Here is a 25676-nt window from a genome sequence, read left to right on the forward strand (position 1 = left end):
ATGGCTGTGGTCGGGCGGCGGGCCCCGCCTCCTGGTGGCCGCAAGATTTCACTGCAGGGGCCCCACCGGACTCAGTGACGCTGCGGCCGCCTCCTGCTTAGGGCTCAGCGCTCCCGGGTGGGGGTGCGGTCGTGCAATAGGAAGCCGAGGGCGTTGCAAGCTTCCCCTTGGGCACCAGCTACCTGGCCCCGCGCCCTGCCCTTTGCATTCCCCAGGCACCTCTGGAGCCCCTACCTCTGGCCCCTAGAGCGCCCTTCACGCGTCGGCCATGCCTCTAAGCCGCACTTTGTCCATGTCCTCACTGCCAGGACTGGAGGATTGGGAGGATGAATTCGATCTGGAGAACACAGTGCTCTTCGAGGTGGCCTGGGAAGTGGCCAACAAGGGTGAGCACGCCAGGCGGTGGGTCCCGGACGAGGAGGGCAGTCGGGGATGGGGGCTGGAACTCCTGAGTAATTGGAGGACGGGACTACATGGCAGGACTCTTGGGTTCTGGGCAAGGTGCCTATGACTTCTGTGTCCTTGGGGAGGGGCTGGGGTATGTCTCCTGGACCCTGGCGGGGTGGGGATGAGTCGCCTCACTTTGTTAAAATGGAAGGAGTCTGGAAGTCCAGTTGCTGGGTCCTGGGAAAGAGGAAGCTAAAATGAAAGATTCCTAAGTCCTGGAAGGAGGTTTCTGGGAGACCAGAAACTGGGTCCTGAACAGCGAAGGAGATGAAGTGGCTGGGTTTCAGACCTGTGGCCCTGGGGGAAGAGTTTGGGGATAGAACTCTGGGCTTGGGAGAGAGCCAACTGGGAGATAGGATGCATGACTCGTGGGGGCAGAATCTGGGAGCTGGCCACTTGCCAATAAAGATGGGAGGGGCTGCAGACTCTAATTCTTAGATCTTAGGGTGGGAGAGAGTTAGGTTCTGAATGCCTAGGCTCTGAGGGTGTGAGTTTCTAAGAGTAGAGGAGCCTGTGGCCTCAGACACATGCGTACTGAAATGAGGGAAGGCTGGGGAAGTCCTAACTTGGTCAGGGGCTGGGCCCTAGAATGGGAGTGGCTGGGGGCCTAGATTTCTGTGTCCCAGGCCCTGAAGGGCCTACTGGGTTTGGAAAACCAGCTGGGACTGGAGGGAGCTAGGGTTTTGCTTTGCTGAGTCTTGGGAGAGAATGGGACTGGGTCTTACACCATGGCAGGCAGCCCTCAAACTGGGAGCCATGTATCACCAGGGCCCAGGCTCCAGGAGGTAAGGAGGCTGGGAGCCCAGTAGAGTCATGGGGAGGAGCAGGGCTCCGCATGTGTGTCCTCATATGGGGAGAGGAAACTGAGGGACAGATCAGCAGAGCCCCTGGGGGGCAAGGAATGACAATTCAGCCCTCTCTTGGGCAACTGTGGGAATCTGAATAGGCCCATGAAGAGAGATTCTCCCCTATGGTGACCTAGAGACTGACTGAGAATTTAAACCCAGCTCGTGAGCTGGGAACTCAGGAACCTGGGTCCTGCTAATCTTTGTCAGCTTCTGTCATCCTTGAGACCCCAGCCCCTAATTGCCTCAGACCCAGGAGCCCAGGTTCCTACCACTCTCCTGTCTCAGACTCAGAAGTTTAGTCTGAGCCCCGTTCTCCCTTAAACCAGTATGGCCCTGGAACTCTTATCCCATCCTCCCTCTGACTCAGAAGTGTGGGCTTCCAGTCCCCTCCTCCCTCTAAACCAGAGGTCCAGGGCCCCAGCACCTCCCATGTGCTCCCATGCACTCCCCTGCACACATACCCCCAACCCTTGTCCCAGGTCCCAGACCTGTGGACCTCGGCTGGGACCTGCCCTCACACACCTTGGGCCCACAGTGGGTGGCATCTACACCGTGCTGCAGACGAAGGCGAAGGTGACAGGGGATGAGTGGGGCGACAACTACTACCTGGTTGGACCGTACACAGAGCAGGGCGTGAGGACCCAGGTGGAACTGCTCGAGCCCCCAACCCCAGCTCTGAAGAGGACACTGGACTCCATGAACAGCAAAGGCTGCAAGGTAGGAATGACCAGGCCAAGGGTCAGGAGGTGGGTGCCCAGAGTTAGGGTGGGAGCAGCAGATAGAGAAGGGATGGGGAAGAGGGAGCAGGGGGGGATGGGGCAGGGAGGATAGCCCCAGAGGGAGAGAGAGGCATGGATCAAAACAGACACTCAGACAGATGCAGGACCCCATGAAATGGGTGGGTGAACCCCAAGCTGTAAGAGATTGGCGAATGGATAAACAGACAGACAGACTGCAGGTCCAAGATATATTGAGAAATAGTTCCTAGATGCCAAGGTTGTCAGACCCAAAGGGAGAAAAAGAGCTAGATAGAAAGACAGCCAGATGGGATCGAGGGGAGGTGGGCTTGGGGTGAGGCAGGAGTACCAGAGTAGGGGTTCTGGAGCCTGAAGTTCAAAGTCACCTTCTCTACTCTCTGCCTGTGTGACCTTGGCTAATAAACATGCGAATAGCATATTTCTATGGGTTTTGGGGGGATCTAACAGTTAATAAAGTCTTCAGTGCAGTTCCTAGCTTCAGTTGGTACTGTATAAGCTATTGTGATCATGGCCATCATCATCATCATCACTATAAGCAGCTGAGCTTGCAGTGAGGTGGACAGGCTGACAAAGGAAGAGAGACGGATGGAGAGAGATTGAGTGTCCCAAGAGGTGGTGATAGCTCCAGGGGCTAGAGCAATAGGGAGAGAGCTGATCAAAATAAAGAAGAAAAGCAGCCCCATATTTCAGGGAGAAGGACCTAGAAGGGAAAGGAACATAGAGTACTAATGAAGAGAAGAGAGCTAGGCAAGCAGACCACAAGGCAGAGATTTAGAGGAGCAGAGCCAGGAATTAAAGATAGGAGGGGAGATCTTGTCCTAAGGCCCTGGATGATGACGGAAGGATGAACACAGAGAGGTGGCTGCTACGTAGACAGAAGATCAAGATGTCCCAGGCCTCAAGTACAGACAGGTTGGGGTCTAGGAGGGAGAAGTACAGTAGTTCCTACATTCATTCACAGCCTGTCTTGGGGTGGGGTCTGGAGCCCAGTCAGACCCAACCCTGTCCCTAAGGAACTGTAGGACAGCCCAGCCCTCCCCCATGGCAGCTGCTCCCCACGTGCTGGGGGCCTAAGAATAGCCCCCCCCTCCAGCAAAAGGGCAGACAACAGCTGGGAGGGGGAGGGGAGGGGCATGAGAGTCAGGCTCCTCCAGCTGGGAAAAGCCAGGTCAGGGAGGCATACGACTGCTAGCTGCGTGCACAGGGACGGTGGCAGTAGGCCCAGACTTTGGGCTTCATCTCATCTCAGGAGGAAAGCAGCCGACTGGAGGAATGGGGCAGAGGCAGAAAGAATTGTGACAGTGAGGTTTAGAAACATGGCAGTGGATAGAAAAATGCAGCCCCTGGGGGAGGAAAGAGGGCAGCTGGCATTAAAAAAGATGCCTGGGTAGCTCAGCGTTTAGCACCTGCCTTTGGCCCAGGGTGTGATCCTGGAGTCCCAGGATTAAGTCCCGGGATGGAGTCCCACATCGGGCTCCCTGCATGGAGCCTGCTTCTCCCTCTGTCTGTGTCTCTGCCTCTCTCTCTCTCTCTCTCTCATGAATAAATAAATAAAATCTTAAAAAAAAAAGTGGCTGCAGGGTACAAAATGGGGCAGAGCCAGGAGGCAGAAGGTGACAGATTTATGGTGAAAGAGTCAGAAGCAAGGCAGCAGGTGGAAGAAATAAGGCAGTGAGAACAGTAAAAGAAACATCCAGTGAGAAGAATTAGCAGCAGAAGGAAAAGATAACGGGGGAAAAGGCAACACGGAGGTTGGCAAGAGAGAAGTGGCAAAAAAAAAACACAGAAACGAGGCAGCAGGCTGGAGACATAAGGGTGGAAAAACCAGGCAGTGGGGGCCCAGGGACAGGACATGTGAAAAATGTGGGTATAGCTAGAGAAAGGAGGCAGTGAGTAGGAGCAGGATAGTGGTGATAGAAACTAAGCAAGGGATCAATATAACAGATGCAAAAAGATTGTAGTGCGAATAACTAACAGCCATAGAGAAATAAGGCGGCGGGTGAGAATTTAGCAGCAGATACAGAAACGGTGGAAGAACTGAGGCCCTAAGCCCAGGCAGCTGAGCCCAGAGTGGTGTAGCCAAAGCCCTGAGCCTTCTCATGCCCCCCCACCCCCAGGTGTATTTCGGTCGCTGGCTGATCGAGGGGGGCCCCCTGGTGGTGCTCCTGGATGTGGGGGCCTCAGCCTGGGCCCTGGAGCGCTGGAAGGGGGAGCTCTGGGACACCTGCAACATCGGGGTGCCCTGGTACGACCGTGAGGCCAACGATGCTGTCCTTTTTGGCTTCCTCACCACCTGGTTCCTGGGTGAGGTAGGCCCCATTGCTGGTCCCCATGTCACTCCTTCCGACTCTGACCCAAAACTGCAATGGCTATCAGCCCCTGATCAGGGGCTGGCTGGGTGGGGGCCAGGGGTGACTGGCTTCTCCCAGGGCATTATGAGAGTGGTAGGTCTTTTTCCAAGCATTAGCTCTGAACTTTGGGAAAACGGACATCCAGGGGCCCAGACCCCCTTTTTTTTCCCTCAGAGACTCAAACTCCCAAACTCAGCTTCATTCACGCTAATCTTCCAAGTATAGGATTTTGGAGGCATTAGCTATTGGAGACACTGGCCTGGCTGGAGGGTTTGTACCAGGGAATTCTGGGAGTTGTAGTTCTTTAATCTGATAGTGGCTGGGCCCTGGATGTTTGGTGATCTCCAGCCTACATGAAAACCAGGAATCCTGATTCTGACCCCCTTTTAGCTTTTAAAAGGCTCAAAAACTTCACTTCTTATGCCCCAGGGAAAACAGTTTAGGAACTGGCTACACCTAGATCATTCTGGGAGTTGTAGTCCTTTACCCAGTGTGGGGTACAGTTCGGCTCTTGATTGAGATAGTCTCCAGGAGTTACATTCAGGACCTGGGGAAGCTTTCCAATTCAGCACTGTTGGGACTTAGAAGGTTGGCCAACACCCCTCTCCTGCTACTCCCATCGGCTTTAGGGATGGGGTCAGCGGGTCTGGCTGTCTCAAGGATTTATAGTTCCTTATTCTAGGGGGATTGCAGTGGGCTAGCACCCACTCTGTGCAGGAGTGGTGATAGCTCTCCCCTGCTTCCTTGTCCACCTTGGGGATTGTCGTTTGCCTGCATGACACATATGGAGACACAGCGGCCCTATTCCTGTTGCCCCATAGTTCCTGGCCCAGAACGAGGAGAAGCCACATGTGGTTGCACACTTCCATGAGTGGTTGGCAGGCATTGGACTCTGCTTGTGCCGGGCCCGGCGGCTTCCTGTGGCTACAATCTTCACCACCCACGCCACGCTCCTGGGACGATACCTGTGTGCGGGTGCCGTAGACTTCTACAACAACCTGGAGAATGTGAGCCGGGAATGTGATGGATGGGGCTCTGAGTATTTCAGGACAGCCCAAAGCTGTCCAGGACGCCCAGGGGGTCAAGCTTCTTCTCCCATGACCCAGGAGTCCAAATCCTCAGCCCCCTCCTTCCTAAAGACGCAGGAGTTCAACATCCAGCCACAACCAGAACCCCAGAATCTAGACCTCTAGTCTTCTCCCCAGTTCTTCTACCCTGACTGCCCCTCCCTTCCTACCCAGTTCAATGTGGACAAGGAAGCAGGTGAGAGGCAAATCTATCACCGTTACTGCATGGAGCGGGCAGCGGCCCACTGCGCTCACGTCTTTACTACTGTGTCCCAGATCACCGCCATTGAGGCCCAGCACCTACTCAAGAGGAAACCAGGTAGGGAATAGGCAGAAGTCCCTAGACATGAATGAGGTCATCTGTGCTAAGGCTATACCAGCTTTTTTTTTTTTTTTAGCTATAGAGAGCAAAGAACTACACCTCCCAGAAGACCCTAAGTTGGTAACCTGAATATGAAGCTGCCAGTCTATATGCCCTAGAGAGTAATGGGAGATGTCATTTTTTTTATGTTAATTTCAAAATGGTAAAGTTATTTTATTGGTTAATGTAGACATTGATCTCCTGAAAGGGAATGGAGTTTCACTGGGTTTTGATTGTGAGAAGAGCGATGTTGGAACAAGTTATTCTTCCCAGGTTATGGTACCCATTCTCAGTGGGTGTATTGTGAGAACTACAATTCCCAGAAGGCCTTTGGCTGGTCAGCTCCTTATACTCCTGGAGCAGGTGGAGGTTTTAATTTTTCATTGACATGTTTTAATTTCTGTGAGGCTAGGAAAGGTAAGGGCCGTAAAAAAGGCTTGAAGGTTGAGGGTATATTCTAGGAGAAGCAGGATGGGGATGTTTAAATCATTCCCAGTGCAGGGTGGTAGAAGGGCAAGAACTACAACTCCCAGAGGCCCCAAGGTGGATTATTTCCCTGTGTGGTCAGCCATTTGCAGGGGCTGCTGGGATTTGTAGTCATGCTTGTGAACATAAGCAAGCAACTTTGGGCAAGAAGGCATCTGAGTGGCAGGGCAGCCAGGTCACCAAGGAAGCTCCCAGAGGAGCTACTAAAACAGAAATTGTGAAAAAAAGAAGGAGTCTTTCCTTTATTTCCTTTATTTATTCATTCAGCCACAATGATCTGAATGAATAAATGAAGACTTGAAACATGGATCTTCTCCCCCAATCCTAGATATCGTGACCCCCAATGGGCTGAATGTGAAGAAGTTCTCCGCCATGCATGAGTTCCAGAACCTCCATGCTCAGAGCAAGGCTCGAATCCAGGAGTTTGTGCGGGGCCATTTTTATGGGTACGTAGACCAAATGCCTAGGTCTTGAGAAGAGGAGGGGGTTGGGAGCCCATGTCCCGAGTGTGAGAGACAGGACAGGTGGGGTAGCTCAGCCTCTTGAATTTCTGAGCTCCAGAACAATGGCTGGGTATTGAGGGATCGATCCCCCGCTAAGGAGAGAAGAACTACAATTCCCAGGATTCCTCCACGATGCCTCTACTCTAAGCAGTTCTTTGCCCCCTTCAGCTGCTGGGATTTGTAGTTTCAAGGCCAGGGCTACAGGGTCCTCACCTTGGCTTCCCCCTGCCTTGTGCCTTTTCTAGACACCTGGACTTCAACTTGGACAAGACCTTGTATTTCTTTATCGCTGGCCGCTACGAGTTCTCTAACAAGGGGGCCGATGTCTTCCTAGAGGCCTTGGCCCGGCTCAATTATCTGCTCAGAGTAAGGCCTGGGCTGTCGGGAAGGACACAAAAAGAGGACAAAGGAATTGGGACATAACTTGGGGGGGGGTGGGTGCGAGTAGGGAAATCCATGTATGAAGGGGCAGACCAGAGTCGCTGTGAGGATGGTAACTTTAATTCTCCTTGACAGGAAGGGACATGGCAGGATCACAGTGGTCTTTTTTTTTTTTTTTTTTTAAAGAATTTTTTAATTTATTCATGAGAGACACACAGAGAGAGGCAGGGACATAGGCAGAGGGAGAATCAGGCTCCCTGTGGGGAGCCTGATGCGGGACTTGGGACTCAAACCCTGATCATGCCTTGAGCCAAAGGCAGATTCTCAACCACTGAGTCACCCAGGTGCCCCACAGTGGTCCTGATGGATAGAAAAGGGTAGGTGGCCTCAGCCTTCACCCAGGTGATCCTGACCATCCCCTCCCCCTGCCTCTTCCTCTGCCCAGGTGAACGGCAGCGAGCAGACGGTGGTTGCCTTCTTCATCATGCCAGCCCGGACCAACAACTTCAACGTGGAAACCCTCAAGGGCCAAGCTGTGCGCAAGCAGCTTTGGTCAGCAGCCCCCAGCCCAGGAGCCCTGCCGTTCCCACTCCCAGCTGTGTTCTTTGGGAGGCTCAGTTTTGTTCTCTGGAACATGAGCAACTTGGCCCAAGAGATTCCTAGTGAAGTCACCTGCTTAAGAGGCCCCCAGTTCAGGGGCAGGAAGGAATTGCCAGCAGGACAAGTGTGACTGCACAACCAGGACTCTGACATTAACCTGGCGAGGTCCCACTTGTGCCACTGCCCCCTCCTAGCTTTGTGACTTTAAGCAAATAATCCTGCCTCTCCAAGCCTCAGCTCCCTCAAATGCAAAACTCAATCATCAGCCATCAGATATTCCTTGAGCACCTACCATGTACCAGACTTTGCTCCAGGCCCTGGGGACAAGGCTGTGAATGAGAAAGATAAAATTCCTGCCCTCCAAGCTCACATTCTAGAAAGTTCTATAGAAAATGTTCTGGGGTGCCTGGTTGGCTCAGGCAGTAGAGCATGTGACTCTTGATCTCAGGGTTGTAAGTTCAAGCCCCATGTTGAGTGTAGAGATTACTTAAAAATAAAATCTTTCAGGGAAAAAGGGAGGTGGAGGAGTAAAAAAAAAGGAAGTGGAATATGAGACAGGATGTGGAGTTGTCAGGACAGGCCACAATGAGAAAATGCCATTGGGTAGAGACCAACAGAAGAAATGAGGGAGGGAGCCCTCCCTATGTATCTGGGGAATAGGACTTCAGGCAGAAGAACAGCAAGTGCAAAGGCCCTGAGGTGTGTTTAAGAAACCACAGGGGACCAGTGGGGCTGGAGCACTGTGCTATAGGGAGATGGGGTAGAGAATGAGGCCAGAGCTATGAGAGGATTATGAGCAGAGGAATGTCAATGAGCCTATAGGATGTCACTAATTGCTAGCTTTACTTGTGTACTTCATTTCCTCTCAGAACATAATTTTTCCTTTTTACAAAATGGGGCTTAGCACTGCCACTGCCAGGACTAGTGCAAGCCCTAAAAATAGCTGACATTTCTGGAAGGCTTGCCATGGGCCAGGCACTGTGTACTTTTTTTGTCATGACTTCATCAAGTTTTCACTGCAAACCTATGAGGTTGATTCTATTTTTATCCCTCTCCTATGGATGAGTCACTGAAGTCAGAGAGGGAAGGCCACCTGTTCCTGGCCACACAGCTGATGCCAGGCACAAGGGATTCGAGCCTTCCAGGGTCTGTTTCCCAGGTCCCCATCCTCCAGCCCAGAATCCCCAGGGCCTGTGCTCAGACCTCGGTTTTTGAACTGCCCCAGAAACCTAACAATATATGGCAGCCAGTGTGTATGTGATGTTGTGGCTCTGTTCCTTCTAGGGATACAGCCAACACAGTGAAAGAGAAGTTCGGAAGGAAGCTTTACGAATCCTTGCTGGTGTGAGTGTCCCACCCCCAGCCCTGCATCCTCCTAGGCCCTAACTCCTCTCATCACCCATTTCGAGATGCATACCTTGCTCACCTTGCAGGGGGAGCCTCCCGGACATGAACAAGATGCTGGACAAGGAGGACTTCACTATGATGAAGAGAGCCATCTTTGCCACGCAGGTATGGTCTGGACCCCTGAACAGAGAGCTGGAAACGCCCCGCAGCCCCATAGGCAGCCCGCCATGTCAGCTCTGACCCCAGAGATTGCTGGAAGTTCTGCTTTACGGGCAGCCCTTTTTAGGGAATCACAAGTCCATAGAAGGATGTGAACTTCAGGTCCCTGAGGGCAGCCTGTTTTCCCAGGGCTTATTCTGCTATAGGGGCTGCTGGGAGTTGAAATTTCTTCCTTCCTTCCTTCCTTCCTTCCTTCCTTCCTTCCTTCCTTCCTTCCTTCCTTCCTTCCTTCTTTCCTTCCTTCCTTTCTTCTTTCCTCCCTCCCTCCCCTCCCCTCCTTCCCTCCTTTTCTTTTCCCTTTCTTTCTTTCTTTCTTTCTCTTTCTCCTCTTTACTTTTCTTTTTCTTTTTCTTTTTCTTTCTTTTTCTTTTTCTTTTCTTTCTTTTCTTTTCTTTTTTCTTTGGAGCTCCAATTTCATTGAGTCCCTGCAGTCAATGGACAAAAGGTGAAAGGGAACTTTAGGAAGCCAAACCAGCCACAAAAGAACTACAAGTTCCAGCTGTCCCTGGGTCTTGCTGCATGCAAACTAGCTGCATACTCATTAGAGCCAGAAGGGCAGCTAAAACACTTGCCATTACCTGAAGAACATTGAAAACTCTCAGCAGCCACACTGCTTTTGTTATCCCACTGGCTGTGTCTTAGTCCCCAAACATTCCTGGGAATTATAGCTTCTTTAGATTCCTGAGATTAATGCAGTTAGGTGGATGGGAAACCTTAGAGGTACGTGGCAGTAACCGAATGAGAACTACAACTCCCAGCAGCCCCTGCTACACGGATTCTTCCCCAGCCCCAGAGGCTTCTGGGAAGTATAGTTCTTTTCTTCTCTGGAGTCCAGAATCTTTGGTACCTGTGGTCAGGGTTGATAAACACTCCCTGGGGAATGGAAACCAAAGCATAAATAAGATGTGATGTGCTTTTGGCCAAACTACAATTTCCAATAGTCCTTAAGGCTGCTGGGAGTTGTAGTTTCTTGCAGCTCCCAGACGCTGACTGAAGGAGAGTAGAACTTTTTCATGAGATGGAAGAGGTACAAGTAATTATCTATCCCAGCACCCTGTGGGAGTTCCTAGCTCTGGCCTACTTCACTGATTCTTGGGAATTCTGGTTCCTTTGGGCCTCGGTTGGGAGTGGAGGTGGAGGGAATTACAGGATGGAGAGTAAAGGTGATTTGGAGAGAAAACAAGCCAAGATTTTCATAAGAAAACTACAACTAGGGGCACCTGGGTGGTTCAGTTGGTTGAGATCCAGCTCTTGATTTTGGCTCAGGTATGATCTCAGGGTCAGAGGATTGAGCCCCACGTTGGGCCCTGTCCTGGTCATGGAGCCTGCTTGAGATGCTCTCTCTCTCTCTCAACAAAGCCAAAACAAAAAAAGCCCCTGCAACTTCCAGCAGCTCCTGAAGCTTGCTACCATATTGGCAAAGTCTCTGCCTCATTGAGTTAGGGTAGTTTTAGTGCCTTTGGGTTTCTTTGATGACAGAGCCAAGAGTACAAAATGGAATAGTTCTAACTCCCATAGTCTGAGAGGCAGGCTTTGCCTCAAAGACAGCTGGGAATTGTGGTTTCTGTCCGGCTCATGGAAATTAAAGGGAAAAGTGGACCTTTACATATAGAGCCAAGTAGACAATCACAACTCCTCATCTCTTGGGCTTATTGTTCCTACAACCTGGTGGGAATTGTGGTCTCCCCAGGGTCAGCATGGCTCATGGGGAACTAGGGAGCCCTGTGCCCTTTCTCTGATCCTCATCCTACATGTGGCCCCTACAGCGACAGTCTTTCCCCCCTGTGTGCACCCACAACATGCTGGACGACTCCTCGGACCCTATCCTGACCACCATCCGCCGAATTGGGCTCTTCAATAGTAGTGCTGACAGGGTCAAGGTGAGGGCAATGGTCAAGGTGGGTTAAGCATGGTGGGCTGGAGGGGCACCCGGATGGCTCAGTGGTTGAACATCTGCCTTTGGCTCAGGTTATGATCCTGGGGTCCTGGGATTAAGTTCCACATCAGACTCCCCACGGGGAGGCTGCTTCTCCTTTTGCCTGTGTCTCTGCCTTTCTGTGTCTCTCATGAATAAATAAATAAAATCTTAAAAAAAAAAAAAAAAAAGGCACGATGGGGTGGGGTGGGGTACAGAGAGCCTGGGCCTCTCATCCCCCCCTTTCCCCTAGTTTATCAAAGGATTGCTGTGTTTTAGAAAGGACCTTAGCACTTCAAGCTGACAGACTTAGATTCAAATCTTTTTCCTACCACTGACTTATGTGACTTTAGACAAGTTTTTCATCTTCTCTGGGCCACTCTGGGGTCCCAGGGAGTAGTTAAATAAGCTGCTTGGGCTGAGCTCTTCTTTTTCACTGCTAGGTTATTTTCCATCCAGAGTTTCTCTCCTCCACGAGCCCCCTGCTCCCCGTGGATTATGAAGAATTTGTCCGTGGCTGCCACCTTGGGGTCTTTCCCTCCTACTATGAACCTTGGGGCTACACGCCGGGTGAGTGCAGCATGCTGGTGGGCTTCTGGTCAGATCAGGCATGATCCATCAAGGTACTTGCCTGTTCTGTGCCCCAAGCTCTCCGTGGCAAAACAAGGACAATAGCAACAGTCTGTTTTGCTACGGGATGTGTTTTTGTGATGCAGTAAGTAGTTTACGTGAAGCATAATTAGAGGGCTGATATCACAGTCACAGGTCATGTGGCATTCCCCACAGTTTGCTGATGTTTGGCCCCTGAGATAACAGCAGCTGAATGTGGGGGTACCTGGGTGGCTCAGTGGTTGAGTGTCTGCCTTTGGCTCAGGTTGTGATACCAGGGTCCAGGGATCAAGTCTCGCATTGGGCTCCCCACAGGCACCTGCCTCTCTGTCTGTGTCTCTCATGAATAAATAAATATGATTTTTAAAAATATTTTATTTATTTATTCATGAGAGACACACAGAGAGAGGCAGAGACATAGGCAGAGAGAGAAGCGGGCTCCATGCAGGGAGCCCGATGCGGGACTCGATCCCAGGATTCCAGGATCATGCCCTGAGCCAAAGGCAGACACTCAATCGCTGAGCCACCCAGGTGTCCCAATAAAACTTTTTAAAAATTTAAAAAATAAAAATAAACTGCTTGAAGCATTTCTCAGGCTTGTTTAGGGTGTTAAAGGAGGCAGTAATAAGAGCCCTTCTCTGACCTCCTGTCAAAATAGACTGAAGCTGGGGCGCCCAGGTGGCTCAGTCAGTTAAATGACTGCCCTTTGGCTTCAGCTCAGGCCCTGATCTCGGGGTCATGAGATTGAGCCCCACATCAGGCTATGTGCCTGGCACAGAGTCTGCTTAGGACTCTGTCTCCCTCTGCCCCTCCCCTCTTCTCTTTCTCTCTCTCTCTCTCTCTCTCTCTCAAATAAACAAATAAATCTTTAAAAAAAAATAGACTGAAGCTATGATTAACCATTACACTATGTCTGGCACAAGAAAGTATCCTACCGGAGTGCCTGGGTGGGTCAGTCCATTAAGCATCTGCCTTCAGCTCAGGTCATGATCCCAGAGTCCTGGGATTGAGCCCCACCAGGGCTCCCTGCTTAGCAGGGAATCTGCTTCCTGTTTGTGCTGTCTCTCTGTCAAATAAATAAATAAAATCTTAGGATGCCTGGGTGGCTCAGTGGTTAGGCTCCTGTCTTTGCCTCAGGTTGTGACCCCAGGATCTGGGATCGAGTCCAGCATGGGGCTCCCTGCGAGGAGCCTGCTTCTCCATCTGCCTGTGTCTCTGCCTCTCTCTCTGTCTGTCTCTCATGAATAAATAAATAAAATCTTTAAAAAAAAAGATTGATTTACTTATTATTCATGAGAGACAGACTGAGAGAGAGAGGCAGAGACAGGCAGAGGGAGAAGCAGGCTACAGGCAGAGAGAGAAGCAGGCTCCATGCAGGGAGCCCCATGCAGGACTCAATCCCGGGACTCCAGGATCACGCCCTGGGCGGAAGGCAGGCGCCAAACCGCCGAGCCACCCAGGGATTCCCCCAAGTAAATAAATCTGAAAAAAAATAAATAAATAAAATCTTTAAAAAAAAAGAAAGAAAGAAAGAAAGAAAGAAAATACCTTACAGGCTGTGAGGATTAAGTAAATAGTAGACATTGGCACAGAGTATGAACTTAATAATTGAGCATCCTATCGCCTAACTCTAGACTCTACGTCATCCTAAAGCCTGGAAACAAGTGAATTCCCTTTTCTGAGCCTCTTAGCTTTCAAGAAAGAGACTATGATAGTCTAAGGTCTAAGTCTGATTTTGTGGGCTCAGTGATTGTGCAAGGTGTCAGTAGAGGGCGCTGTTAGGGCTTGCGTTTGAGTCTCAAAGAATGCGAAAGCTAAGTGGACCTTCCTTCTGCCGCCTTCCTGCAGCTGAGTGCACGGTTATGGGCATCCCCAGTATCTCCACCAACCTCTCTGGCTTCGGCTGCTTCATGGAGGAACACATTGCAGACCCCTCCGCTTACGGTCAGCTCCCAGACAGAGCCGAGACTCTTGGATCCTGGGGGCGGAAAGGGTGGGCTCCTGGGTCCCTGGGAAGGAAGGGTCCTGGCGCCCCACAGTCCCTGGGAGAATGGTTTCCTTAGTCTGATATCTGAGCCCCCGTCCTGGCCCCCACAGGCATCTACATCCTGGACCGGCGGTTCCGCAGTCTGGATGATTCCTGCTCCCAGCTCACCTCCTTCCTCTACAGCTTCTGCCAGCAGAGCCGGCGGCAGCGCATCATCCAGCGAAACCGCACCGAGCGCCTCTCAGACCTTCTGGACTGGAAATACCTAGGCCGGGTATAACTCCCTTCCACGTCCTCCGCTGGTGAAACGGCCGCTTCCGGCTCTGGGTCTCTGATTGCTCTGCCTCCAAGGCTCGCGCAGGAGGCAGTCTCCTTCCACCTGTACCAGTTGTTCTCCCTTTAAGAAATCAAGCAGCTTTTGCAGGTAGACCACATTGGTGGAGGTTACCTTACTTGCTTCAGTGTGTGGCCGAAGGGGTAACCGACTTAATTCTGGCCCCCTGTTAATGAGGTGTGGCTCAGAGACGTCCAGAGAGATGGTTAATTGGCATAGGGGCCAACTGGAAGGTGCTGGAGTGTGACTAGGGCCCGCCCCCTTCCACCTCTGCCGGGGGCGGGGCCTGGCTCCGGTCCCCTGACGCCTCCTCCCTTCCTTTTCCCCAAGTACTATATGTCTGCACGCCACATGGCGCTGGCCAAGGCCTTTCCAGAACACTTCACCTATGAGCCCCACGAGGCTGACGCGGTGAGTGGACCCATATCTCTCTGATGGGCCTGGAGCTACAGGGCTGGGGTGGGGGCGGGTCCCTCTTGGAGTGGGAGGGCCCCCGAGGATGGGGGGAACCGTAGAGGTCTCTGCTCACTCTGCGGTTTGTGCCCACACCCCCGGAACGCAGACTCAGGGCTACCGCTACCCGCGGCCGGCCTCGGTGCCACCATCGCCCTCGCTGTCGCGCCACTCAAGTCCGCACCAGAGTGAGGACGAGGAGGAGCCGCGGGACGGGCCGCCGGATGTAGATGGGGAGCGCTACGACGAGGACGAGGAGGCAGCCAAGGACCGGCGCAACATCCGCGCCCCGGAGTGGCCGCGCCGCGCCTCCTGCACCTCTTCCACCGGCGGGAGCAAGCGCAGCTCGGTGGACACGGCGCCCTCCAGCTCGCTCAGCACTCCCAGTGAGCCCCTCAGCCCTGCCAGCTCCCTGGGCGAGGAGCGCAACTGAGTCCCGGGCCCCTCACTCCCGACCCATCCTGCCTCTCCTCCAGAGGGTGGATGCAGGATGGCGCTGTTCCTAAACCCCACTCCGGATCTCGAGCCCTCCTGGGGGGGCCACAGCCCCGCCCCCTCCGCCATACACTCCAGCCCCTCTGGCCCCGCTCTTGGAACCCCCAACACTCCAGAATCTACAACGCCGTGCCTTTCCTGGGTTCCAGAATGCATACTCTGTGCCCTGGAGTCCTCCGGGCCTGGCTTAGGTGCCAGGGGCCAGGAACCTGCCATTACCGTGCTAAGGTGCCAGAGGTTTTAGGAAACCTGCTCTGTTGCCTTCCAGGCAGGGTCTCCTAGGATCCTTTGTGGCTTGCTAAGTTTGCAGCACACAGAATATGCCATGCTCAGGCCTGGCCCCGGGGGTTACAAGCTCTGGAAACCATGTGGTGTCCGTACAATTGGGACAATCAAGTCCAAAGCTGGGGCACTATCAGGGACTTAACTGAATGCAGAGGTCCTCCATTTCAACTCCAGACCAGGTCGCTCGTGTGTTTAGTCTGATCTGGTGCTTCCTGGGGTGTCTGTCTCTGCCTGGAGGGTCTTTCCACACCCCCAGCCTCCTCTCTCTGTACTTTGGCCAATGGGGTGATGGTGGTGGTGCAGAACCACTTGGCTTCTCATTCCTATTAGAGAACATCCCGTCTTGGTCTAGATACCTTTCTGACCTTTTCTAAACCAGACCCTACTCCTCCTTCTCTGAGTCTGAGCTCATCATATCTTGAGATTCCTGTTGTCTCCAGAGAATCTTCTCACTGGGGACAGAACTAGCTATCTTCCTCTGCCACAACCCCCAGCCCCTAGGCCCACCATGAAACCACTGGGTTCTAGGTCCTGGTTGCTGACTCTAGAACCTTATCACTGTGCTTCCTGGTCCTTTGCCCCTGGTCTAGAACTGAACCCACTAGGTTCTAGAACTTTCATATTTACCTCAAGGCTCTTCTGTCCTTAAGCTGTGCCCTGCCCCCAGCTTTGGTGAAAGGGAGGGGCCCTTCATGTGTGCTGTGCTGTGTCTGATGCACTTGGTTTGCAGTTGGGAGGGGGAGGGCAGAATGGGTGATTGTTGTGTGTCCAGAGATGAAAAAAATACATCTATATTTAAGAATCTTGGGTTTAGGGATCCCTGGGTGGCGCAGCGGTTTGGCGCCTGCCTTTGGCCCAGGGCGCGATCCTGGAGACCCGGGATCGAATCCCACGTCGGGCTCCCGGTGCATGGAGCCTGCTTCTCCCTCTGCCTGTGTCTCTGCCTCTCTCTCTCTCTCTGTGACTATCATAAATAAATAAAAATTAAAAAAAAAAAAAAAAAAAAAAAAAAAAAAAAAAAAGAATCTTGGGTTTGGTCCACTGTGAGGACTTGCTGGGCCTCACTCCTGGCCCCTCCCTCTTTACTTCTCTATTCTTCCCCCTGCCGACCTGAATCCCTGATACCTGGTCTCATTCTGCTGTGGAGAGACTTGGGTTGCTGTTCTAGATTTCTAGTTTTATTTCAAGGGAAAACACCTTGGTTTAGTTGAGACTTGCAAGTGGCAAAAATTTGGCTCAAGCTCTTTGGCAGAAAGGGGCTGTATCACCAAAAAAAAAAAAAAAAGGAAAAAAAAATCCACAGGTAGTCGATAACCACCGTGACCACATGAAGCTTGTAGCTACCCAATTGAGCAGCACAAATAAGATATTTTCGTCATTGCAAAAAATTCTATTGGACAGCACTAGCTTAAAACATGTTTCAAGGACACTGGCCTCTGGACTTTAGCCCTACTGTCCCGAATGGCTCTGTTTTCCGGGAAGAAAAATGTTTTCAGTTCTAGTCTTCACTAAAGTGCATCTCCAAGCCAATTATGTTGCAGGGGAGTAGAAACTGTATTTCCATGTTTGACCATCTTTCCCATTAACTGGTGGTGGTGGACAAAAAGCCCCCATCCGCGGCCAGAATCCGGAGTGGCCACCAAAATGTGGGGACAACAGCAGGTGCTGAGTACCCAAAAGAACATGTATCCAGGAGCCACTTCCTCCCTAAATTCTACCAACAACAGAGGGGGCAAGGGATCAGAGCTGTTTTGTAGCTTGGACCCAACAGATGCCTGCTAACCCTTCTTCAATTCCTACTTGGATGGAGGATTGAGTCCCTGTTTCACATCTTGTTTCGGTATTGCGTGCCCCAAACCCCCTAGCTCAGCACCTCTTGAGCATCATGTGATCCTGCTGCTTGACATTACTCAGAACCCGCTTCTGGTTAGTTTATTTCTAACAGTGCCTGCTTCCAGCTACCAATCCTAGGTCTTACTAGATTCTCCTTGAGAGTCTGGGTTCTACTCTGTAGGAAGAACAGTTAACCTCCTACTCCATACCCCCCCCCCCCCCATAAGATTAGGCCTTCCAGAACAACAGATGCGAGGCGGGGCCAACACCTGTCTCCCTGCCAAGGCAGTCCAGCTATAAGCCTTCTGAAAATAGATAGATCTCATTTTCCACACCATACATACAAGCACAACACAAACATGCCCCAAAACCACCAGGTGCTGCAAAAAGCTTTATTGTCTCCATTTGGTCCACGTTTTGGGAAAGGGCTCCAGAATGGTTAAAAAGCTGCCTAGTGGCTGCATGGGAAAAGGTTCAGGCACAAGCCCTGGCACCGGGGGGTTGCCAGAGGAGCCCCTCAAAGGCTGCTGGTCTCCAGGGGCTCCTAGTCGTGCTTGAGAGTGAGCCTTTCGAAAAGATACTCGCCCAGCCCAGCCTGGGGGGTGGCCAGCCTGCGGAGGTTAGTCAGGTGGTCGCCCATCTTCTTGATGAGTTTTACCTCCTCATCTAGGAAGTGGTTCTCCAGGAAGTCACAGAGCTGGGTGATGAAAGAGAAGAAAATATTGCCACTTACCCACTAACAGTGTGACAGACGGGGAAACGAGGCTAAACGGGAAACCTGCCCGATTAAATTCGGATGAAGGGGGTACTTACATGGGGATCCGCGCGGGCAGAACCCAGGGCATGCAGATCCAGAAGGGCCTGGTTCAGGCTCTTCTCCAGAAGCAGGGCGGCTTCCATGGCGTCCAGGGTCTTCCCCCACTCATCTTGGGACGGTTTCTGTACAGATGACAGAGTGCTCAGGACTAACTACACAGCCCGCAAAGGCGCCTAAGAGCTTGCAGCGATCACCCCTAGTTTCCTACAACCACCCGTCCCGGGAGACTGCGCTGCAGTGTGGACAGCTACGTCTTTGTGGAAAAGCGCGCGCCTCCATTTTGCGCCGCACAAAAGCGAACACAATGACCCAGAAGCCCACGTGGGGCCTAAGCCACTGCAGGCAAGGCGCTTCGCGCGCACGGCCTACCGGGACATGTAGTCCGGTGCCCGCACACTGTTTACCTGCACGTCCTGGAAGAGGGCGCGGCCGCCGCGCTGGTTTTGCATCTTCAAGAAACGCTCGGCGCCCTCGCGCTTCTCCTCAGCCAACTCGCGGAAGAAGTGGCCCACACCCTCCAGAGCCACATCGTCACGGTCGAAATAGAAGCCCTGTGGGAAGACAGGCGCGAAAAACGTTTAGCGGGAAGAAAGGCCGGCCAGGCGCCGGACTCCGCCCTCCGACTACCCAACGAGACAAAGGCTGCCAGCGCACGCGCAGAGGGCCGGAGGTGCGCGCTAGTGGGGGAACTTAGGCTGGGGGCGTCCTGGGGACCCTCACCAGAGAGAGGTAGGTGTAGGAGGCCCGCAGGTGCATGTTGACCAGGCGGTTGACGGCGGCCTCCACCTCGGTAGAATAATTCTGACGAATCTGGGAGCTCATGGTTGATCCTGGACAAGGAATTAAATTCAAACTTGGGTGTTCGCTGCCGGTGGCAGAAGATGGCCAGGAAGATGGCTCCGAAGGTTGCGACTGGAAAAAAGGTTGGAGGGTGGCCGTTGGCTGGTAGAAGGGGCGTCCCTGGGTCTGTTCCGTCCAAACACTGTTGAAGCAAGAGACAGATCCGCAGGACCGCCGAAAGCACCGCGAGAGGCTATGGCCCGGGCGGCTTCTTTTATAGCGCGCGGGCCCTCGGAGGTGGGGCGTTCAGGGAGGGCGATCGGCCAATCTGCGGTGTCGGGAGGCGGGGCTTAGAGCCTGCTATTGACCAATCCGAGCTGACAGGCGTCCCCGACCCCCGCCCAGAAGTGGGGAAGTCACGCGCCAGTAGCGCGAGGCTGTTGTGAAATGGGGAAGTGGGGGTGGGGAGGGGGTTACGGGGTTCAAGGGTCCTGGGGCTGATTCTGGGAAGTCAGGGGATTGTGAGATCTCTCTGGTAGGTGGAAGGTTGATGGGTACACTGGGAGTCCTGGAAAATTATGACTGGAGATTGGGGGTGTTTCAGGAAAATAGGTTGCATTCTGGGGTTGTCTCTTAGAATATGGACCTTTCTGGCACCCTGGAGACCTCCAGATGACTGGGGTTTGCTCTGGAAGATAAGGGGTCCCCGGATCATTAAGAAGTTTGGAAGGCGGTGTGGTGAGATATTTCTGGAATCTTGGGGATCTCTGATAGATGGGTTGAAAGGGGGACATGGAGCCCTGGGGTTCACTCAAAGATAGGGAACTAATGTAGCACTAGAGCTCACAATGGAAGTCCTTATCTCCTTATCTTCTGGAATCTTGCTCTGGGAGAGGGATGGTGGTGTGTGTCTCTTTAGGCTCCGGAAGTGATCTTCAAAATTAAACGGACAGTTTTAGAGCCTTGGGTCCTCCCACGCTCCCTCTCCCCACTAGGGGACAAGGATGTTTCTGGAAGCCTAGTAGAGGCTTTTCTAACAGGTAGGATGTTTTTGGAGTCTTTGAAAGATTGGGCCACTTGGAATACCTTGGGGCTATTTCAAGGGTCTGTTGTTTTTCTGGAAGCTTACATGCATAAGGGTAAAATGACCCTCAAGTTTTAGCTGTCCCTCTGAGGCCACATTTCCTGGAGACTATTTTGAAGGCAGCCAGAGACTTGGAATTCTCTTTGGCTCTCAAACAGTCTTTCTGAAGTTGTCCCTGTCTTGCCTGACACCTGCTTCTTTCCTGAAGGTCACAAAGAGCAGCCCTGGGTCCTGGGGAAACAAGGAGGGTCTGGGGACTTGTGCATGGGATGAGTCCATAACCAATGTGCATTTTTAAAGTATGTCAGTTCTAGGCTAGTGTCTGGGAAGTAGAGCTGGCTCAAAGCAGACCTCTGCCCTCAAGGAGGTCTCCAGGCTAGAGGGAAAGGAGACCAAGACAGGATCGACCCTATATTCAGTGGCCTATTGAAGGTAGCCAGTGGGTTGGACAGGGGAGCTGGAGCTGAGGCCTGCTTTGCAGAGGCCCCCCCACTCTAAACAGCCCAGGCTGGGGGGTATCCCCTGACTACAGGAATGCTAGACCAGGCTGGTATCTAGGGTTCTCAAGGGGTGCCTGGGCCAGTGGCCGGGAGAGCAGATGTGCTGAGTCATGCTGAACTCAGCAGGAAGGGTCTCAGGCAGAGGTGGGGGTGGGGCCCCTGACTGACCTCATGTCCGCAGGCAGACTGCTGGGACCCTGAGATCTAGGCCTGGCTGGGAACCACGTCTGGCCCCCTCCCCCAAGATGTGGAGGTGAGTGTGCTCTGTCTCCGAGTCTTACACTCTTTAGTTCCCTTGATGTTTTCCCTGACTTCTGCCTGTGGTCATACTGTCCCCCCCCCCTCTCTAGGGGGGTAACTCAGTCTCCCCTCATTGCTTATCTTAGCTGCCACCTCTCCCCTGACTTGGTGTCTCTGGGGAGAGCCTATGGGGGAGGGGCAACTGCCCCAGGCATACAGTCACAATGGGGCCTGAGTTACTCATTCACCAAATTTCAAACCTCAGCCTAAAGACCTTTGGCCTCCAGCAGGGCCCACCTGCAGAGAGGTGGTTTTGGGAATGCTGCAGGTGGAGGGAGAGAAGTGGGGAGACACATGATCTGAAGAAGGACTGAGATCTTGGAGGCGGGGGAGATCATGGGATGGGGGAGAAGGCAAGAGACCCAGAGAGGCAGAGGACAGAAGGACCCAGAGGGAAGGTACAACAGACCCTATGGCCAAGTGATCTCAATCTCCAATTTCCTCTTCTATGTCCAATCTATTAGGGGGCTTTCCAGCATCTTCACTAGGGCCTACTCTCCTCCAGGGCCCACCGAGCTACTGGGCCAGCCCCTTCCCCTGAAGCCAGTGTCCAGCCCTGTCCCCTCCTCTGGGACCACACAGCACAGGCTCAGGGCTTATCCTCTCCCCTGGACTGCCAGGTTCCAGCCATATGGCCTACAGTAGCTAACCCACAGGGCTCTAGTGCCTTCTCAGGGTCCACAAGGTCCTCCCAAGGCCCCCTCCCTCTTTTCCCCCCCTCCCATTCTCCAACTCAGGAAGTGTGCAATTTCTTCTGGTCCCATATGGTGGAAGCTTCCAAGGTCTAGTTCTCCAGGGCCTGCTGCCCTGTTCTCTTTTCTTAAAGCCCCAGGGCTACACTGCCTGACTTGGTCTTGCCCAGCACTACCTCCAACACAACCCTGTAGGCTTCCAAACAAGTGGTCTTCGGCTCCTTCGGGACTGCAGGCTCCTAGAAGGCAGAGTGTAGCCTTAACTCATCACCAACCCAGAGGGCACCAGGCACCTTTGAAAAATATTTTTCAGCACATGAAGCCTGGTCTCCTGTGACAGCCAGGGAGTGGGGCTCAGTGATTCAGACTCTTTAAGTGTGGCCTGAAAGAGGTTTATTGCCCCCCCCCGACCACTCCTCCCATGCCCCCCCCCAATAATTCCCAATAATTACAAAAGTAAGAAAAATGCCCATGACCCCCAATCCCCACCCCTCCCGGAAAAATGCCATAATTTATGCAGAAAAGACACAGTCCAAGGCGGCTGGTGGCCTCAGCCCATCTTTTTCCAGATGGTGAGTGACGCAGTAAGCACTCCAGCCACAAAGATGGTCACTGTCTGCCACGTGGGTGTCCCAAAGTAGGAGAGGAGGCCGTCCTGTGGATAGGGACATCAGTTACTTCAGCAGCTGGGCCAAGGGGCAGCCCCTGGGCCAGTACATGAGGAATCAGAGAGGAAGAGGGGCCTCGGAGAAGTCAAAGGGCATGAGTGGAGGCAAGGGCCTAAGATTAATGGATACCAAAGACCTGGGGTCAAAGGGTTGTCAAAAAAACTTAAGGGATTCCAGAGGAAGTAGAAGCATCAGGAAAGGCAGAAGGTACTAGTTAGTCCAGGGGTCACTGAGAGGTCAGAGGTCACCAGGAGGTCAGGGGTCACCCAGAGGTCAATGGATCCCAAACACTTCAGAAATTGATTAGACACATGAAGAAATGCATTATAGACCCCCAACTGATGATCCAGAATCAGAGAAGGCAAAACTGTGATGGCTTCAGTTAGACCCAGGGACCTCAGAGGAGTTGGGGGGAGGGGGTTACAGGCCTCACCCAACCACCCTGGTCCTGGATCCAGCCCAGCAGCCGCTCTCGAAGGAAGTCCAGTGTCCAGCCCATGATGGTCCTGATCAGCTCGGGCACCTTGGTACACAGGGCCTACAGAGAGCAGGGTTGGCCTTAAGGACTGAGCGCCTGGGGACAATGGCGCCAAGCCTCCTTTCTCAACTCTGCCTCCCCTCCTGCGCCACTGCAGTCTTTTTCCACTCTTGAGTCAGAATGAGCTTCATAAATTCTAAACTGGATCTTGTTATTGTCAACTGCCCTGCTCACACACCTTCCATGGCTCTCCACGTGGTAAATACCAAAAGGCATGTCTCAGCCCATAAGGCCCTGTATGAAGGCTCTGCTTGACTGCATTCCAATTTTCTACTTCTCTTCTGTGTCTCCTTTACCTTCTTCCTTATCTTCGTTCCCACCAACTCTTCCCTGCCTCAGGATCTTTGTATGCGCTGATTCTTCTACCTAAACAGGCTGCAACCAAGCAAATTTTTACTCCTCCCTCAGAGCTCTCATATTAGATCTAATATCACTTCTCTGAAAAGGGGCTTTTCTGATCTTCATACAAGGTAGGACCAGACATAGCTCCATGTCCATGACTCTCCAACTCCCTGAACTTCCTTCCCTTCCCCACCCTATATTTAACTGGCTGCTTCCTCCCTGTTGTCCCCAGCACCTTACACAGCCCCCACCATCACTCTGACCACTGTCCCCCTCACCTCCAACCTTCAAGCCCCATCAGCTCAATGTAGCAAACACATTAAGAAATCTACTCCCTGCCTCCACAGTCATCATTCACCAAGACTACTGTAAGTGCACCCCTCCCAGGTTCCCAGTTGTTGCCCTATAATTGTTATTTCCTACCCACAATGGCCAGAAAAAAATTGTTGGGCTTCTGCTCCTCCGATATTTTAAAGCTGAAAGAATTTCATAGTAAATAACCATATGCCTGCAGCCCAGATTGTACGATTAACATTTCACTCGCTCAAACAATCTTTTAAATTTGTAAATCAGGTCACCTCACTCTCCTGTTTAAAACCAGCCAGTCACTCCCATCTCATTTATGGCAAAGTTAACATCTTTAACATCACTTGTGGTGGGGAAGGGGGCCCCCAAGACCCCTTGCAATCTTCCCCCAACACATCAGCCTTGATCCTGCCTCAAGTACTTTGCAGTTGTTCTATGGCCACTGCCAGATGCCCCTCCCCCTAATCTTCACAGATCACTACAACTTTGGCTTTAAATGTCCCTCGATCTTAAAAGTCATTCCTGGCCACTTGACACAATTACATCATCCTAGTTTACTTCTCTCAGCACCCATCAGACGATGTGAGCAATATGAGAGCAAGGACCTAGCCTGCTCTGTTTGGTGCTGCATCCTGGGTGTCAAGTACAGGTTGTGCACATAGTAGGCCCAATCATTGTATGCTGCATGAATAAGCGAAGGAGCAAACAACCAGCCCGTGGGTCTCCATTCCCTTTGGTGAGTGGGCTGCCACAGGGGTTGACCTCACAACTCCCAGGTCCTCAGAAGTCTGACTGGAGCATCCCTGGGCTCACTGCCCTGCAGCCGCCCACCTTGAGCACCAGTTTGCTGGCAAAGTAGAAGAGGGCAACAACCCGGCCCCAGTTGAAGTTGCCATCAGAAAACATCTCAGCTGCCACTCGGAAGAAGACCTCACGGGGAGAGTCTGTGTCCACAGCTGCGATCATCCTGCAGGAAAGAGGAAAGACAGTGCTGTAGAGGGAAGATCAAGCAGTGTGGAGACTCTGGCATCCACCTTGTACCAAAGACAAGGAAACTGAGGCCCAAGCCAGGCTGACATGAAAAAGAAGGGGCCAACATGGGGGAAAGGGACAAGATGGACATTTAGGAAAGTGGAGAAAATGAGTCCCTAAGGGAAGGTTTCAATATTCTGAAAGATGGGCTGAGTCCAGGGTGCTGAGTAGAGGTGGTGGGGCCCTGGACTATTGGGTCTGCGGGAATAGGAGGGTGTGGGTCTGAACTCCAGGCTCCTAGGGGAAAAGGGGTCTGAGAGTCAGAACTCCAGGGTTCTGAGGGAGAAGGGGACCAATGGCTGGACTCCTGGGGCCCCGGGGGGCCACACCTCTGCAACTCCATGTTACTGTCCAGTTCATCTCCGATGCGCTTGAGACATTCGCTCAGCTTCTTGGTGGATGCATCCTGGGGCACCTGCTCCAAGGGCAGCTCAGGTGTCTCTCCCCCCATTCGCCCTGCTCGATCTTGGATGAAACTAGAGTGGGAATGGAGTGGGAGGGGTGCAGAATCAGAATGGGGCATCACTCCTGAAATCCGCTCAGCAATAATCACACCTCAAACTCACCCCTGAAGCAAAAGGGCCCCTGTCTTCATGATCTGCTCAGAGCTGGTGGGCCCTAGAGGAGAAAGGAGGGAAGAGGTGCCTGGACTCTTGGGTCCTAGGGGACCCAGCGAACTAGGGTGGCTCATGATCTCAGAGGGAGGACAACACTAGAGGGTCCTGTATTTCTGGGTTCCTGGTAGATACTGAGGCTAGGGGCCCGGACCATGAGTCCCTGATGGAGAAAAAGGCAGGGAGCCTAGGCCTGTATCCTACGTTCTTCTGGCGGAGGAGGCTGAGGGAACGCTTCATGCATCCCAGACCCCTGGCCTGAGGGGGCAGAGGAGAGACCCGCCCCTCCCACCAGGAAGTGGTGCCGGCGACAAGCCCGGGCCTGCCCCGGGGGCTTGGACTCTGGGGTCTCCAGGTTCTCGGGGGTCCGAGGACACCAGGCAAGAAGGAATCGGGGCACGGAGGCCAGAGAGCCAGGAACCCCCGGGGAGGGAGGGGGCTGGAAGCTGGCAGCGCCCGATCCGGGAGTTTCTGCCCGGGAGTGCTTGGAGATCGCACGGCCCCAGACCGGCAGGAGAGATCGTGGGGCCGGCCGGCGAGGGGGCTCGCCCTCCTCCCGCCCGTCTGCCTCCCGCCTCACCCCCGCCTCTGGGTTGCTCCCCGGACCCGTCCATCACCGCCGCTCCCGCCGCCGCCTCTCGCCGGGTCCGCCCGGGCGGCCGCAGCACGCCCCTCGTCACGTGACCGCCCCGCTGAGCGTGCGTCCTCTCACGTGATCGCCCCG

The 25676-nt window shown here is 53.0% G+C and overlaps 3 protein-coding genes and 1 long non-coding RNA gene across 4 annotated transcripts; 2 read left to right on the forward strand and 2 right to left on the reverse strand.

Annotated features, from left to right (window-relative positions):
- The first annotated feature begins 29 nt into the window (after positions 1–29).
- GYS1 (glycogen synthase 1) lies at positions 30–16248 on the forward strand. The gene is made up of 16 exons (XM_025424337.3): positions 30–386; positions 1831–2012; positions 4171–4362; positions 5226–5411; positions 5646–5790; positions 6647–6764; positions 7067–7187; positions 7648–7754; positions 9087–9146; positions 9236–9314; positions 11135–11248; positions 11727–11853; positions 13741–13836; positions 13990–14153; positions 14544–14624; positions 14776–16248. Exons 1-16 carry the CDS (start codon positions 269–271, stop codon positions 15097–15099), a joined length of 2214 nt encoding a protein of 737 aa, XP_025280122.1. The 5' UTR covers positions 30–268; the 3' UTR covers positions 15100–16248.
- A 1409-nt stretch (positions 16249–17657) lies between these two features.
- On the reverse strand, positions 17658–19123 carry FTL (ferritin light chain). The gene is made up of 4 exons (XM_025424342.3): positions 18817–19123; positions 18501–18647; positions 18093–18218; positions 17658–17976 (listed from the first exon to the last, which is right to left on the reverse strand). Exons 1-4 carry the CDS (start codon positions 18916–18918, stop codon positions 17824–17826), a joined length of 528 nt encoding a protein of 175 aa, XP_025280127.1. The 5' UTR covers positions 18919–19123; the 3' UTR covers positions 17658–17823.
- On the reverse strand, positions 18982–25676 carry BAX (BCL2 associated X, apoptosis regulator). The gene is made up of 7 exons (XM_025424339.3): positions 25533–25676; positions 24905–24956; positions 24668–24814; positions 24138–24273; positions 22554–22658; positions 20629–22107; positions 18982–19204 (listed from the first exon to the last, which is right to left on the reverse strand). The coding sequence occupies exons 1-6, from the start codon at positions 25564–25566 to the stop codon at positions 22003–22005; spliced, it is 579 nt and encodes a 192-aa protein (XP_025280124.1). The 5' UTR covers positions 25567–25676; the 3' UTR covers positions 18982–19204; positions 20629–22002.
- LOC112645179 (uncharacterized) lies at positions 19418–24814 on the forward strand. The gene is made up of 3 exons (XR_003126991.3): positions 19418–19614; positions 20642–20713; positions 24083–24814. It is a non-coding gene; the product is annotated as an uncharacterized LOC112645179 (long non-coding RNA).

Source organism: Canis lupus, chromosome 1 (assembly GCF_003254725.2).
Source record: "Canis lupus dingo isolate Sandy chromosome 1, ASM325472v2, whole genome shotgun sequence".
NCBI lineage: Eukaryota > Metazoa > Chordata > Mammalia > Carnivora > Canidae > Canis > Canis lupus.

Coding starts and splice junctions, on each gene's coding strand:
- GYS1 (XM_025424337.3), top strand. CDS start 269: ATGCCTCTAAGCCGCACTTTGTCCATGTCCTCACTGCCAGGACTGGAG. Junction 6,765..7,066: donor GTGCGGGGCCATTTTTATGG/GTACGTAGACCA, acceptor TGCCTTTTCTAG/ACACCTGGACTTCAACTTGG. Junction 14,625..14,775: donor AGCCCCACGAGGCTGACGCG/GTGAGTGGACCC, acceptor CCCGGAACGCAG/ACTCAGGGCTACCGCTACCC.
- FTL (XM_025424342.3), bottom strand. CDS start 18,918: ATGAGCTCCCAGATTCGTCAGAATTATTCTACCGAGGTGGAGGCCGCC. Junction 18,648..18,816: donor CCTACACCTACCTCTCTCTG/GTGAGGGTCCCC, acceptor GTCTTCCCACAG/GGCTTCTATTTCGACCGTGA. Junction 17,977..18,092: donor CTGCCCGCGCGGATCCCCAT/GTAAGTACCCCC, acceptor TTCATCACCCAG/CTCTGTGACTTCCTGGAGAA.
- BAX (XM_025424339.3), bottom strand. CDS start 25,566: ATGGACGGGTCCGGGGAGCAACCCAGAGGCGGGG. Junction 24,957..25,532: donor GGAGCAACCCAGAGGCGGGG/GTGAGGCGGGAG, acceptor TTTCTCCTCTAG/GGCCCACCAGCTCTGAGCAG. Junction 24,815..24,904: donor GGGGCCCTTTTGCTTCAGGG/GTGAGTTTGAGG, acceptor TTCCCACTCTAG/TTTCATCCAAGATCGAGCAG.